At 31.0% G+C, this 17,035-nt stretch overlaps 1 protein-coding gene across 1 annotated transcript; it reads right to left on the reverse strand.

The window, feature by feature from the left end:
• Positions 1-11,209: 11,209 nt before the first annotated feature.
• Positions 11,210-12,997, reverse strand: AsnRS-m (asparagine--tRNA ligase, mitochondrial). Its single transcript, XM_040707505.1, has 3 exons — positions 12,824-12,997; positions 12,503-12,663; positions 11,210-12,387 (listed from the first exon to the last, which is right to left on the reverse strand). The coding sequence occupies exons 1-3, from the start codon at positions 12,912-12,914 to the stop codon at positions 11,275-11,277; spliced, it is 1,365 nt and encodes a 454-aa protein (XP_040563439.1). The 5' UTR covers positions 12,915-12,997; the 3' UTR covers positions 11,210-11,274.
• Between the last annotated feature and the right edge of the window lie 4,038 nt (positions 12,998-17,035).

Here is a 17,035-nt window from a genome sequence, read left to right on the forward strand (position 1 = left end):
ACTAAAATATTCAAATTATGCCAATGCAACTAAAAAAAAATAAACGAACTGACACTTTCCCCACATCCGAGTCAACAGCAGCCAATAAGAATTTTACGCCAATAATTTTTAAATATTTGCCATATTATACATATTATAACATAAACACTTCACTGGGTTTTTATGCAATTTTCCATCACCAAATTACCAACCCTCTATAGCTTCACACGAATTCCATCTTTGAGGTCTTTAATCGACGTTGGGACTGTTGGCTCAAACCTTATCTTTCATGTTGCCCCAAAAGGAAGAAGTCATAAGTTGTTAAACCACAAGATATCGGTGGCCAATTGGGATCACATCTTCGAGAGATAACACGGTCTGGAAATTTTCCATGTGAAAGAACAATGGTTTAGTTGCTTGTTTGGGGCGTAGCGCCATTTTGTTGAAAATAAACGCTGTCCAGATCAATACCATCCAATTCCGTTCATAAAACCCATTAATCATCTCTCGGTAGCACAATCAATTTACTTTACTGTTGCTCCAGAAGATGTAACACCTTGCGACTTCTTCCTTTGAGCCACGTGAAAGATCAGGTCTAAGCCAACAGGCCAGCGTAGATTCACGCCTTCAAAGATGGAATTCCTCAAGCTATTGAGGGTAAACAACAGCCACTTTGTAATTTGGTGATATGATAATTTCATAAAAAGGATACGGTCCTATAAACGTAGCTGTGGTGGTCATTTGACTGATATTACCCTTTTCTTTACATTGAAATAAACATCCGATCATTTATTGCAAAAATTCAATATTTGTTTAATATTAAAATAACACCTCTTATTGGAAATCCCTTGATATTAAACAAATGAAAGATAAGAGGGAGGAAGGAAGATCTATAGATAATAAACCTGCAATAACATAAAGACACACTGTAAGGAGTACGCAAGATATTTTTTTAGCTGGATTTTTGTTACATGTATAAAATTCTTGGTTGTCAAGATATTTGCAATATTTAGAAACTAAAAAAAACTTTAGGACAGAGTGCAACTTCTTTTTATTATTACAGATTTACAAATCGTTAGTCATTATTCCGAGAAACCTGGATTTTGACCAAAATTGGTACCGTTTGTTTCTCCTTCAAAAGTAATAAAAAATGGGTTAAGTAGCAAAATTTTGGGAAATTTTTTATATGCTAAAAGTTAGCTAAAAAATACAGAAAACTTTTTGTAAAGTTGTCAAATTTTCAAATTGATTACTTTGAAGTTGTATTTATTTCGTTTTTGCCGTCCCTGTTTTTTATACCGGGTTAATTAGACTCTGGCATAAAATATCCGGAAAAATACCCGACTCACTTAGTACACCTCTTCATGGTCTACAACTTTTATAATATGTACTATACGCGTACATCTGCTAGTTTTGGCGTATATCCATCACAAAGTTTGATTAACGACTTTAACTGACCCGGGAATACTAATCTACATGGAATCTGCTCCTATTTCATACATTGACCTACTTAAGGAATGACAATATTCCTTTACTTTTCTTCTTTCTGTTGAAGGGGTTACTCTTTTTGTGGACTACCAAAAATAAATCAGAACAAAACCTATGCATATAGTAAAGAAAACTACTATTTGAAAACTTAAAACCGACTCAATACCGTATATTATTACGACCAAATGTGTTGGTGTGGTGAAAAGTATCAGGTTATAGTCAAACACTATGAGAAATATTATATTTTTATTATAAGCCCGAGGTTGTGTGATGTCATATGAACATGAGTCCATTAAAGTACGAATAAAGGCAAAGAAGGGATTTGAAGTGTTGTTCATCTTATCATTCGCGATCTATTTAGTACCAAAGTTTGGTGAATTTGTCCTGTGATGCTTACGTGTTGTTGCCAAGGCCTTTAACCCGTTTATCCTACTTTAAGAATAGTGAAGAAGGACGTTCCTTCGGCTTCCCAACCCAAAGTCTCCCTCCATCTATTTCCAAAGGACGAGGAATTGAAAAAGAAATGGCTTCGAGTTATACCAATAGTGGATTTTGTTCCCTCGAAGTATTCTTGTGTCTGTAGTAGACATTTCCACGAGTCATGCTTCCGTAAGGAGCAAAAGGACTCCAACTCTACATGAGCTAAAAGATCCACATCTTTTAAAATTCCAAGCTCAAACTGGATGCAGTGCCAACAATACTCCCTGAGGCACCGGCATACTTATCAAAGTTACCGGCTCCTCAGAGATCAACCTCATTAGACACTTTTCAAAAAAGGTAGACGTTCAAAACATACATAGAATTCATTCCCTACCACTCATGATTTCATTTAAATATGAGTATAATATTTTGTATTGTATTTCCAGAGCTGAGAAAGAAAGCAAGATGATAGATAAAAGGATGTCTGACTTTCTTGAGGGGATATAATCCACAATTTCAGATCAATCAAAAAAGATCTCGATAATTTATGCTTGCCTCAGTATATTCACGAGACGTTCAACGAGGATTGTGCCTATATTTTTACGATTTCCACTGTCGGCGTGATATCTGAACTCCTCTACGATCTTCAAATTCGAAGATATTTATCCTTTAATATGTTTTTCCACGGCAAACCTGTTTTACAGAGTGAAATACGTCATATTTGTAGTTCAGAAACTATATCAAGATTCTCTGATATCAGCAATAGCCTTGCTTTCATGAAGCACAAATCCGGCATATCTCACCAGTTAAACATATTAATGGCAAAGAAATTATTGGAGTATATCCCTGAAGAGAAAGGATCGGAGTATAACGACCACATAAGCTTCATTATTAAACAACTCCAGTTACACTTAAGTCTGTTAAAAGGACAAAGAAATTCGTCACGACTTCTGGAAATAGCTTTGTTTTTGCAAAACACAAGCCCTGCCCTCTACAATCAACTCTGTGAGTCAAGAGAGAGAATTTTGCCTTCTATCAAATATTCAAAGAAACTTTCTAGGGCCTTTAATATTGATAGAGGATGCATCGTTTCAACTAGTGAATACCTCCAAAGATAGTGATATGGTCCCCATGATCCCTACTACCAAAATCTGCTCCACAATTATTAAAGACTATTCCATGGAAGTTTTAAAACTTGTTACAAAAATGGTTTTTTATCTTCACCGGGAAACATCGAGTTTGAAAAATCTGATTCCGATGGTTTTTTTTAAATAAAATTGATAGAGGCGGCTTTAAAAAGGCAAGTAATATTATGTATTTATTATGTTCACATATTTATTAATTACTCGATTACAGCTTTAAAAATGAAGAAATATGTAGTTCCTTAATTGGTATGTCTCATCCGAGATCGGTTTTTGTGAGGGCTGATAAAGAACTATTTCTTTCTTCTGACTTGACTTGGTTCTCTAATTCATTTGACCAAGACAATTCTTTGAGGTCAAATTTTATTAATATATGTACCATTTTTTTCCAATATGTTTGTCAAAAACTTTGTCTCTGATTCCAATAGTAAAATTTATTCAAACAGAAAAAGAAATAATTTATCCAAAATATGTAGTACTTCAGAAAAGATTAAAAAACTTCATTCTGACTAATAATTTAATTATTGATATTAAATAAATTATTTTGAAAATTTATGTAAGTTGTATTGTATTTTATTCAACAGAACGAAAATGAAATAATGGTGGGATTCTTCTTTTCTTTAATTCCCTTTTCCTCAATTTTCTTCCTTTAGTATGTCAAAAAAAGGTTCAGGGGGGAAAAAAGCAGTGGAGACCGTTTAATATAGTATTCCCTGAACTGACGCACAAATTTTTATTATATATAAACAACGAAAGGATTAGGAACTTCGTAAAAATTTAGGATTATGCAGCACATATTTTGGACACGAAGACTATAAATTTGAATGATCGTATTATTTATCACCTTATCTTAAAGAAAGATGTAATTCCATTTATGTTTGAGAGTATTCAAGCAATACTACTTAAAACAAGTCCAGTTCCGAAAACAATTGCTTTATGTTTGGATATTAGGTTAAAAAATTAATTATTTGAAGCTAATACAAAAGTGCATAGGTCTTTTTGGGCACCTAATATCTTTTTTTATAATCTTTACAGATTTCAAAATGATAGGAATCGTCAACTAAAAACATAAGTAACTTATTATTAAATAAATAATATATAATAGCATGCTTTTTTGATTTGTAAATGGAGCAGTTCCCTAAATTTATCAATCTCTTCAACAATATTTGATTAATTAAAATTTACATTGTGTAATTATGACACAACTATAACCGAACACAAATTTAAACATATATATATCAATCTGAGAAAATTGATTTTCTTTATCATTAAGGAAACTTACATCAATTAAACCTTGAACCTTTTTATAAAAATTCTAAATTCCATTGACAAAAAGAATATAATTTTCAAAGAAAAATATATATAAATATAAGAGAATATCCCGGTATTTAGATTTAAAACTCCAGACAATTTTCTAATGTATGAAAAGCTAGCGTACAAAAACAGCTATCATATATAAGAAAATTATCTGAAGTTTTAAATCTAAATACCGGGGTATTCTCTTCTAAAGGTACATATCTCAATTCCTGGTTAGAGTCAATTCCTTCAGAACATTGAAAAGTAATAATAATTTTTAATGCAACCAGTTTATTGGCGGAAAGTTTTATGGAGCAAAAGTAATTGGCACGCCTACTAGAACGATCATGAATTTAAAAACTATGCTGTCCAGGCTGCATTTAAATTTTTCAATTTCAGTGGAAAAATTTAATCAATGAAGCCAGCAGCAAACAAAAGATCATTATTGAATGGTCCCATTTTTAAATTAAATTCATAATCTGAAATTTCCTAATGGTTCTATTTAAATAAATTATTAGTTCTAAAATACTTGAGTTTAATTAAAAAATTACATAACAATGCATATTACAAACGTTTTGAACTATATATTTAATCCTAAAAGTTGTTTGCTTCAAGCAGTCCTTGTACATAGTCGGCATTGTAATTTATTTATATTTCCGTATCACTTACAACGCTCACTATACCTATATTAACGGTGGAAGGAAACTGAAGGAATGTTTACAATTGATTATTCATGATCACTTTATGTAATTATGTTCCACTTATCACAATGAATTGTTCATTAGTGTTTGGATGATGACAACTCAAATACAATAATAAAAAGGGAGATACAAAAAAGCCTTTTGGTCCATTTCTCGGTAATGAAGATCCTAGTCCTAACGCAAGAAAATATTGGAAGAATCAATACGATATAATCATTTTAAATAGAACTAATGAACGTCATCGAACAAACTGAATTAATGAAATCAGTGAACTTGAAGATTCTAGATATAAAAGAGTTTATGAAAGAGAGTCAAGAAAGTCCAAATTAAAAAATGCAGTAGATGAATTATTTGACCATAAAAATCTTCGTTTTGCGTCATGAAGGAACAATGGATTTTCTAAAAGCTAAAGGATTTACTGTATTGGAAAGGTCATTTGATAATCTAATGGATGAAAAATGAATAAACAAGGAATGTCATGAAAACATCCTAGTAAAAGAGTCAAACTTGTAAGGGATGTTAATCTTAGAGATAATAACAATATTATAAACTACCATTAAGGTATATGTGACCTAGAAAAGCTACAGGCTTATTGATTCCATATTATATGCTGTCAATAGACTTGGAGGATCTAGTTTTGGTTGCTACGATGATGAGAATGTGACTCATATTGTTTTACCTTCAAATAAAGTTAATAATATTACCAAAGAATCCGATGTAAAGTGTGTCGTTTCCCCAGACTGGGTTTTTGCGTGTGAACAAGAAAAACGATTATTGAACTCCTTTTAAGTATCCTCATAGATTGAATCCAAAAAATTCAACTCTTATAACCATGAATGCAACTATTGATTGTTTTAACTACTCCCAATGCTTATACAAACTTCAAAAATCCAAGAGAGGAAGAAAAAACAAAAGCATTGCAACCGAAAATAACTAAAATGGATTTGAATGGACTACACAACGACCTTCTCTTTGTGAAGCATCTAACCCAGATTATATTACAATCGATAACCAGCCACTTGAACCTCAGATAGAGTGAGTAGATCCTATAGAGTCAAAAGAAAGGATGATATTCTTTGAGAAATTGAATGCTAATGATAATGCATCCTTAGCTAATAATGTAAGAGATTATGTTACTTATGAACGAAACACTATTTGACATAGTCTATTTTTCTTTAAATATTTTAGAATGAACTTCAGTCCATGGATATACCTGAGAATACAACTGACGGAAGAAGCACTTTGACATTCTGAAGAAGATAAAACCAATCAGAAATATCGTTTTTTGATTGCAAAAATAACAACATTTATTTTTCAAATATGAATAATGGTTGTAACCCAGAATCAACTCATATTATAGATCAAAAACTACCTCGATCAGAAGAAATGTTATGCTTAATTGCTTCTTGAAAATTGTTTATTCATAGCTCATATTTTGATTAATGTATGTCACACAAGAGTATCATTACACCCTTAAACAAATATAACGAGGGCATCCACATAATCCCTTTCTTTCTCAGTAAGAGGACAGGGTCTTTGAAAAACAAGTAGTATCGGTTTCATACACATAGCAACATAAAATTGGAAATAAGCGAAAATGATCTTTTTAAGGGATTGTTGCCATAACTTATACTACCCTTAAGAGCAGAGAAGCTTTTCAAAGCCTAATGTAGTTTGGTCGAGGTAAAGTAATTACTTCTAATCCTCTTTTTTCAGACGCTGAAAATGCAACTCATTGCTTTGCATAACCTGTCCAAGTTTCAAAATATAAAATTGATGATGAGAGTCTCGCTACACATGAAATAACCGTTGTATAACCCATTTTTATCAACGAGCATCTCATCAATGACCCTCCTGTGGAAAGTTACTTGATTGATGAATTTAGAGCATATTAGCAAAAGTGATAATATATTTAATACTTATATCCTTGTTAAGATGTTGCAGTCTACGTTGTTGTTCTTCTTTCCCAAAGAAGAAGAAAAATCACGAATGAATTCATGTATTTAAAGATTGTAAGCAGAAAAAGGGCTACAAATCAGAATACAGCTTAGAATGTCAAGCTCTCTTCAAGATGAACTTTTCTATGTACCTTATGGTTCAAAAAATCCGTCTAGAGGCTATTATCAGGAGGGTCTGGAGGTCAGATCTAGCAGGGGAGGTCTGGCTGACAACAAAAAATCAATGTTCTAGGTGACATAGGTAATTATTTTCATGGAAGGTTACAAATATAAAGGGCATCACAATATAATTGTCATACCTACATTCAGATATTTATCTTGATTTTCTAAAAAAATAACACATACACTTTTTCTATCGCTAGTTTCTCTTTTTCAGCTAACTGTTCTTTATGAACTGATATACAATTCTGTGTATTTTTCCCCCACTTTTAGTAGCTCTAATACATTTAAAATCGACTTTTAAACAAAGTTAATTTTGTCACTTTCCAGACAACTCCAGTAAATTACGTATTTGATTGGATAAACTTTAAGATTTTGTCTATAAAGTAACAAAATTTTAAAGAAAATTTATTGACTGGGCCTGTTGCCCACCTTTTAATTTAATAAAAGGTTGCCTGATATTATAATTAGTAAAATAAACATAAACAGATGTGGAGGCCACTCCAAAAGCTTAATGTGCTTTTTCTTTTTTAGTCACTCCTTTGTTGCCATGGTCGTAAGTTTTGGGTTATTGCCGTGCTAGAAGATCCATTTTCAGTTCCCTGCCTGAAGTAAGGAGGTTGCCACCCAATATTTCCCCAAGGATGGTCCATCTTCCCTTTGATGTGGTGAAGTTTTCATATCCCCTTCGCAGAGAAACACTCCCAAAACACAAATTTATCCACCTCATGTTTGACGATGGGGATTTTTCTTCCTCTAATGAGTTTTGTTTTGTTCATATAATCAAATGTCCCTCACAGTTAAAATAAACCTACTATTAAAATTATAAAGGGTTCTTTTCTTTTTGAGTGGGCAAACTTTACAAAATTGGCAAGTCATCAAATACTTATTTTCTCGTTCATAGGTCCTTTTTCAATTATTAACAGAATCTATAATTGCTTAATAAATATAATACTGACTCATGGTTATAAATATAACGAAGAGATTGGTTAGTTTGAATACTATGAGACAACTTAATAACAACATTGACCGATCATACTTAAGTTATTATGACGTTGTTTCGTGGTTATGAAAATAACAAACAAGATAAGTTTTTATCTAAGTTATTAAAAGGACGGAAAATATCGAAAATGAAAATGTTTATGAAACACTCATAATGTAGGATTCATTCGTCCTTTAAATCGACAAATTAAATATATTATTTGTTGTTTTGAAACTATTCTTTAGCTGCATCATTCATAATTCATAAAAGACTAGAGAAATCTGGAAATGACTGTAAATTGGAGCTCGTCTTTTTTTTCATTGAAAGATTACCATTTAATAAGAAAAGGCTTGCATGTCTTCACTTATAAAATATAATATCTAGCCAACTAAATTATTTACAACTCTTAAAATCAATCTTTTTCTCTAAAAATAATCTTAAGCCGGACTACTAGGGTTGTTTCGGCTTGCTGTTTTTTTATGAGCTCCCTATTTCCTTCAGTATTTGGCTCCTTATTATTTGAGTGATTAGTTTTGCTGTTTTTCAAAAAATATTTTCCTTTTCCACAACTATATTTATAAGCTAAATTATTATTTTGAGTTATTTTTTTACGAATTTTCCAACAATGAGTCAGGAGCGGTGAGCCAGACAATCTTATAGTAAGAAGAGGAAAAGGATTCGTCAAGAGATGGCATCTGTGCGAAATTGATTGAGAGTAGAAATGATACAAGAAAACAATGTAGCCAATGTTGAAAAGCTTGAACCGAAACAACAATAATCTATCAGAATTTTGGGACTCTAACAATGATGATTCCTTATTGTTATTGGCAGATACTGAGTCTGAGAATAGGATGACAATTTGAATACCATTATCATAAAGTAAAAGTGTTTGTCCTGAGATTATTGAAGTTATAAATACTATTGCGTTTTCTAATGAGTCTACCATTGAGGATAGTGCAAAACTCACGCAAGAACTTTTACAACACTGGGCTTTGAAACACCATATTAAACACTCGGTACTTGATTATCTTTTTGTTATTTCTTATTTATATTATATTAGTATATAATATGTGTTATTCTTTTATGAATACATAAGTTATAATTATTTCAGTCTTGGTGTTATATTTATGTACTTGTATCTGATGTTAATATTTTTAATTTAATAAAATGTCATGTTGTGGTACGTAATATTCTGTGCATTAGAAAGCGTTTTCATTACAGGAGGGTTATTAAGGAGTTGAGCTCAACCATTCAACAACTAAGTGATAACGTTAGATCAACGTTATTTGAAGGTTGTTTTTAACCACCAAACAACTATGAGATAACGTTCGATCAATATTATTTGAAAGTTGGTTTTAACCATTAGATACGTTAATACAACGCTTAGAAAACTTTCCTGCACAACCATATATTAAACATGGAGCTACCAAAATTAACGTTTATTCGACATTCAGACAACTTGAGGCTTACGTTAATACAACGTTATATCAACGTTAAATTGTTGTTTGGGTAACGTCAATGCTATAGTAGTTCACTTTCAAATGCCATTGGATCACTTTTGAGCTGCGTCCAGATTAGGATGATCGATCCATGACAATGTCAATGAATGTGTTATTAAATTACTTTTAGTATTACACTATATTATTATATACTAATCCTATAAAAACTATTTCAATTCTAGAACCCAAGAGATTAATTAAATATGGGTGTGATTCAATCATCAACTTTTGAATATTTATACAAGCAGCTGACCATTTCTTGAAATCCATCGGAGAACATAACTATTAATCGAAATTATGTTATGTGAATATTTATTATAGTTACATGATTAATGAAATTGTAGGATTTATATTAAACTTGTATAAAAAATTAAAGGAAAAAATTAGATTGTTTTTAACTTTATCTTCTTTACTTAAAGATTATCATTTCCTACAAGTGTTTTCTTAATTTTTAACAACAATACTTTACTTTGGTACTCCATTGACTTTGGGATGTGGTAGCGAGAGGGAATGGCTTTGCCAGTATAAAGTTCCATTAATTTTACAAGATTTGGTTGACTATCGATATGGAGTGGGACATTGCAGGAGACACGCATCTTGTTCATATCCGACATAAATTTAAAAGCATCAGGACTTGATTCAATTATATCATTTGAATAAAGCTTCGAATTATTATCGTGAATACGACTTTTATTATGGTGTTGAAATACGAATATTCTAAAGGCTTGGTTCCCAAAATCAAAAAGGCCACATGACAAAATTCTGGAAGCCTTGCCATAAATCTAGACTTTTTTTCCTTCATTATCGCCAAAAAAGGAATTAAAATTAATATTTATACTTACCAATTATATATAAAAATACATAATATTTTGTTTAATGCATGTTCAAATTCTTCATAAGAAAAATAAGTAATATTGGAATTATAGATATAATAAGTCTTAGAATAAATACATTTAAAAATTCAACTACCTCTAATATACGCATTATATTTTATACAAATGGAAATCCTTTTTCTTATCTTACATTAAGGAAGACTGGAAGTTATAAAATTAACTTATTTTTTTTATTTTTAAATTACGCATCATTTTTATTTAGTTTGTAATCAAACTTGGGAAATTTCCATTGCAATTATACATTTAAACAGTTTGGATTGTCTATTTTTGATTCTTGATGATGACGAAGGAATTTTTCTTTGACGTCCTACAAAATATTGAATGCAATTCTTGGTAACAACAATTATGTAATTAAGAGGCTAACATGATTTCAATAATTAGAGGACATGGCAATTTAATATTGTAATATCAAAGATCCATATCATCAATTCTTCCCTTGCATTTCTTGAGAACAATACCATTTTAGGGCACAGATAATACAAGACTTGATCATTTTCTTCAAATTTGAACATTTGGTAGGATGCTCAACCTTATAAAAACTTACTAAGATAATAGATTAACATTGCAAATATGCAAGAAAATAATATAATTAATCAAATCAAAGGCACATATAATATATCACATATAAGTAAGTAAAATCTTTAATTAACTTACACATTTGTTTATATGTATGTAAATATAACACAAATTAATTAGAGGCGTCAAATTTTATTACTTGGTTTTATATCATATACAATTAAATTATATCAGAAGCATGCTATAATAAGCATGAATGAGGAGTTCTAGAAAAAGGTAAAGTGTCTTTAATATTATGAACATCAAGAACAAATTGTACAAGTCTTTCAAAACCCAGGCCAAAACCACCTGTAGGAGCACTTCCATATTTTCTCAAGTCTAAATACCATTGAAGAGACTCGATTGGAACATTTAAATCTTTCATTCTTTTGACTAAGCGATCTGTTTTGTTTTCTCTTAGAGATCCACCGACAAGTTCACCAACTTTAGGAAATAATAAGTCAACACCATCAAAAGTAGAGTTATTAGATCTGGAATAAAATGGACTCAATTGCGAAGGCCAATCAACAATAAAGAGAGGAAATCCTCCAACATGATCACAAAGAAACAGTTCATGCTCCCTTGATAGTCCGGACGCACTCGGTTTCGTTTCAAATTTCTCAGCATGATTCAAACATATCTCCAAGGCTTCTTGGAAGGTGTAAGTTGGAAATTCTTTCAAGGAAAGTAATTTCTCAATATGTTCTAAATTTTTAAGCTTAGATTCTTGATTTTTATAATAGTTATGCACATCTGGACACTCGAGCATTGGCATTAAAGCAGCTTTTAGTAGTCCTTCAATTAATTCCCTCAACTCTTTAGGATCAGATAAAAATGCCTTTTCAGCTTCGATCATTGTAAATTCCGACAAATGTCTTCGAGATCGTCCCATCTCGGCACGAAAGGTCGGTCCGAACTTATAGACATTCTGTAAACCATTCGCCAATGCTTCCAAATGTAACTGGCCAGACACTGTTAGATAAACTTTTTTATCGAAATAAGCTTCTTGACATGAGTCTAATGATGACTTTTTCATGGAATCATTTATTTCTTTACTCGCGGGAATAACAGAGAACACTTCTCCAGCCCCTTCACAATCGTTTGAAGTTAATATAGGAGTATGTATTTCGATAAACTCTTTGTCGTGAAAATGTTTTCTAATAGATTCCGAAAGGTGATGACGTGTTCGAAGAAGGGAAGCAAATGAAAATGTTTTTGACCTTAAATGAGGAAATTGCCGCGAAAATTTGGGAGACAACACTTTTCTCGGCATAAAAGGATATTCACCATTATCCATACTACACAAATTGATAACCTAAGGGATTGAGTACTTATAAATACATGATAGCTTGAAATAATAAATAATAGAAGAAATAATTTTATACTGAAAAATTGCAAAAAAAATCATGAGTTTTATAAATAGTCATTACCTCTATTTTCTTCAAATCCATCTCTAAGGCTTGGTTCTTCTTCGAACTAAATTTGATTTCTCCCTCACAAGTGACGGAGGCGTGATGTAAGGGGGCATCTGGTATGTATTGGGATTCAGCAACAGCCTGAAGTGATTCATGGTTTTTTCCCTCAATCAGATCAATAAGTAAGAAAGTAAAGAAATTAGTCGAGTATTGTTTATATCATTCTATACTTCAATTATGACTTAGTTAAATTAAGTTCAAAAGCGTGTCTACGATTTATAATAATTATTAATTATAAAGAAAAGAAGAATGAAATAAACAGACCTCAACTAAAACCAATGAAAGTATATTTCTTTTGCCGACGAATAGACTTGATCCAACCGGATATCCTCACAGATTTTCCTATTAACGATGTGTAATTAGTCATGTTTTCGTACAGGAAAGATGCCAAACGAAGCCTCCAAATTCGTACTTTCCCCAATGAATCTCAATCATAACAAATAAATAACAAATAAACAAACGGAACACTAAGTAATATAAATTCACACAACCTTTTGTTCAAATCTCTAAAATCTTTTTTTAATTCTTTGTTGATATGATTTAATTATGTATTAAGTATAAATAGTAATGTAATGTTAGATTATTTCCCTTTCCGGCTAAAGCTTAAATTAAACCAAATAATCTTTTAAAAATTAAGAAGCCCAAATTTAGAAAAGGAAAATTGTATATTTTAAGAATAAAGAATAATTGATTCTTATGTTTTAAGAAGCATTTTGGAATCTTGGGATTTCTTCAAGTAGGCCACTAATATGTTTATCAGTATAGCTTGATACTATTATAAGGTAATTAATATAGTTGTAAAAATATGACTTGCCGTAATTTAAAAATAAAAGAACCCGATTATTAACTTAGTTTACCCTAGTATTTGGGTTTAACGATTAGAAAAGAGATCCTCTTTGTATTCCCAGTAAATTTTTTTCTTTCAAATCGAAAATTTTTTCTTGGTCGAGACAATTATTTTTTTTTTGTTTGGGGGGAGGGGTGGCGTGATTCCGGACGCGCTTAAAACGTGCTTATTCAAATCCAACCAAAGGCTTAAGAGTTTGTCAAGTTATATAATCAACTATTTTTTAATATGTGAGGGATATAAAAATTAAATTAATAGGTTGGTTTAATAGGATGTCAGCGAATTTTATATTCTTATTTTTGTACTTTAATTATTTGTTTTAGGCTCATTTTGAGAATAATTTTTCTGAGGAAGTCTCCTGAAAGACAATGACGTTTGGTACATAATGCAATTCCTACTTTATGTAGTTGAACATTCTAAGATATAAGTAAACCAAAGTTCTCGATTAACAGAAGCTTTTTATTTGCGAATCTAATCTCATATATTCAAACATTCATTTGCAAACATGAATTCACATATTCATTGCCTAAGTCTTCCTGGGTTTTTTTTTCGGAAAAAGTTCATAGATGAGTTTGGACTGGCCTCTCATCCTCATTTAGTAGGTAATCACAAAGAAGTTCAGATCCTGATATCTGTCTCTTTTGTGACTAAGGGCTGACTCACGTTGATAACGATGAGGTAACAAATTTTTAGATCAGGATTTTTTAAGATAATATGAATAAAGTACAATCATGAATTACTCCTTGACACGTAGTAACGGATGATTAATTTAAATAGAGTTTTTTGCATTACAGTAATTTATTCGAGGAACGTTGAGGTAAATGACCAACATTTCTTCTCATGAATGTTAAGATAATTTTTATTTTGAATGATTAATTTCTAGCTTCTAAATGAAGGCGATGACAACAGACGAACATATATCAAGACTTTTTCTTCATACATATATGCAGTTGATGGAAATCTTAATACTATATTTATTGGAACCCTCTGTTCCATTGTGTAATGGAAGGAAATATTGATGTTTTAATAATTTTAAATCATTTAGCTTATACTTTGTCTCAATTTGACAATAATTTTTTCTATATGGAAAGTGAATATTTAATAAATGTACTATGATATCTAGATGGTGTTTTTAAATTTATTTTTATGTATTGAAATCCATTTCTAATAATTGATTTAGTCTATATTTTTTCATTAAGTTAGATTTATTTTGTAATCCATGTGTTGTGGCTAATTTCAAATCAGTTGATTCAAATTTATTCGATCACTTGTTTGATTATTATAATATTTGCAAAGATCAATGGAATAATATCGAGGCTAGTTTTGATTTTCAAACTATTCATACAATTTCATAACTTAAGAAAATAAAGTGTACTAGAAAAGTGATGATGAAGATTCCAACAGTTCTTCAAATATTTCATTAGAAAATGGAGAGGACCATTTTTAAACTTGAGATTGAGAGGTGCATTGAGAATACTGCAAGTATTCTCTATAACGGAATAATATTTGCATTTAAAAACTCTCTGGATTAGAGAATTTCCAGTAGTGGGAATTTGAGGATGCGAAACCAAATATATTTTTGTAAACAAATTACCGATTTGATTTTATTTACTAAAGAAATGCATAAAATATGCTTATTAATTATAGGATATACATTATATAGGTACCATAAGTTGATCATGGTCAACTATTAATCATTTTCGAAGGCCTGTAGAAAAATTAGAGCCTATTCTGGTTTCCTTAGAGTTAAACTTTTGTATTATATATGTTATGAGGGATGCCTGGGTATCATACATTTTGTTAGCTATCTCGAGGAAGTTAGTCCTTTGATTTTCAGGGATATTGCATAACTCATATAGCAATATCTTTGATCCCATCTCCACCACTTCTTTACTGGATAGGGCCTTCCCTGACTCCTCTTTTAATCTCTTTATTTGATTCATCTTCTGATGCTGCGCTTGGACTCAATCCTAAATTTTTCTAAATTCTAAACAATTTTCTTAATAAACTTTATGTATACACTTCATATAAATATGTATAACCCCAAAGACTACTGTGGTCCTTGATAAAACAAAAGAAAAAGCTCATGGGTTGCTATATAACATTATCTGAATTAACTAGTTGATGCCAAAGTAGATAAATAACTATGTCTTGTTTATGTCTCATGTGGTGGTTCTATACATACATATGTACTTAAAATTACTCTTCTGGCAAGACTTCATTTCCGTATATCGAATGTGTTTTCTACCTTTTTGTATCTCAAAAGCCTTGCGGATTACGGATAAAGGAATTTTCGTAGTACTGAATTAAAATTGATATAAAAAAGAAGTCAAATAATTTAATGCAAGAGGGTCTCCTCGGGTATCGTTTGAGATAATTCCGTAGTTCGGAATATTTACTGGAAAATATAATTTTCCCATGTCAAAAATACAACTATTGTTCGCTGATTTGTATATTCCTGAAAATCGTCCACTCTCCATGTATATTATAAATGTGCTCCCTGTATGCGTAGAATGTATTCCCTCTAATATTTATATTGGTTAGGTTGATTTTTTTCTTTTTTAGTTTGTACATGTTACAACTTTACAATTGAAATCCAATGAAAATGTCAAGATAAGTTCTTTTGGAGGCTTACTTTCGATATTGACAGCATCTACAACATGTGATAAACTGACGATGAAGAAACTACAATGCTAACTAGTGACAATCTTACAAAAACGAGAAAGTTAATAAAATTATCTTTGATGGGATTAAAAAACTCACATTTTAACGATTTTTATATATTATCCACAAGAAGGTGGTATGACAGTCTGTAGCTTATTGTTTAAAAAATGGCACATGCTCAGAATAATTTTGACAACACCCTCTAGGTGATAAACATACGCACATGTTATTTTTTAGTAAATAGTATTATCATTCAGGGAGTGGTATTATTTTAACTCAAGATGGCGCCACTCTCTGCACGTTTTTAAAAAGGGCCCTTGACTTAAAATATTTCTTTACGTTAGAAATAAGTGCTGAAATTTTTTGATACACAACATTAAGTTGCATCAGCTTCCAAGTTACAACTTGCATAAGCAGATTTTACAAGTTATTTACTCATAAATGGTGTTTTCAAATTCTTCCACTTTAGAAGCATTTTCAAAAAAAAAAAAATTATAAATGTATATATATATATACCGTTTTAGATTAAATGAAACACTTATTTCTTGTACAAACAAGCCCTAAATATATAAATATTTTACTGTTTCCTGAGAAATAACCTTTTTAATGGTGAAGAGCCGATGCCAACGCCTGAGCATTATTGGAATCTAAATAATAAATTAGAGGGAACACAAATATATATAATCGAGGAAAAAAAAATCAATCAGATATGATATGAATGACCTTTTATCGACTAATGTAATAAGATTGAATCTTCAATTTACCTTTCCCTCATGAACTGCAGATAATAAGAGTTGAGTAGTTTGCGATGAAAAAATTAAGGGCGAGGAGAAGGCAAAAGTGAGACATCTGGTACACCTGAATTAAGAACTTTGTTTATTTCAAGTGCCTATTCTATGATTTTGGTGGAAGAAAATGAATAATTGCTATGAAGAGGAAAGCCTTCTACATTTGAAATAGCATTAGAACAGGGAAAA

The sequence above is a fragment of the Lepeophtheirus salmonis genome, chromosome 2 (assembly GCF_016086655.4).
Source record: "Lepeophtheirus salmonis chromosome 2, UVic_Lsal_1.4, whole genome shotgun sequence".
Taxonomy (NCBI): Eukaryota; Metazoa; Arthropoda; class Copepoda; order Siphonostomatoida; family Caligidae; genus Lepeophtheirus; species Lepeophtheirus salmonis.

What these genes read in the sequence shown, in the direction of transcription:
- AsnRS-m (XM_040707505.1), bottom strand. Translation starts at nt 12,914, where the DNA reads ATGACTAATTACACATCGTTAATAGGAAAATCTGTGAGGATATCCGGT. An exon ending in AAAGAAATATACTTTCATTG is followed by an intron (nt 12,664 to 12,823) that starts GTTTTAGTTGAG and finishes TCTTACTTATTG; the next exon opens with ATCTGATTGAGGGAAAAAAC. An exon ending in TGGATTTGAAGAAAATAGAG is followed by an intron (nt 12,388 to 12,502) that starts GTAATGACTATT and finishes TCAATCCCTTAG; the next exon opens with GTTATCAATTTGTGTAGTAT.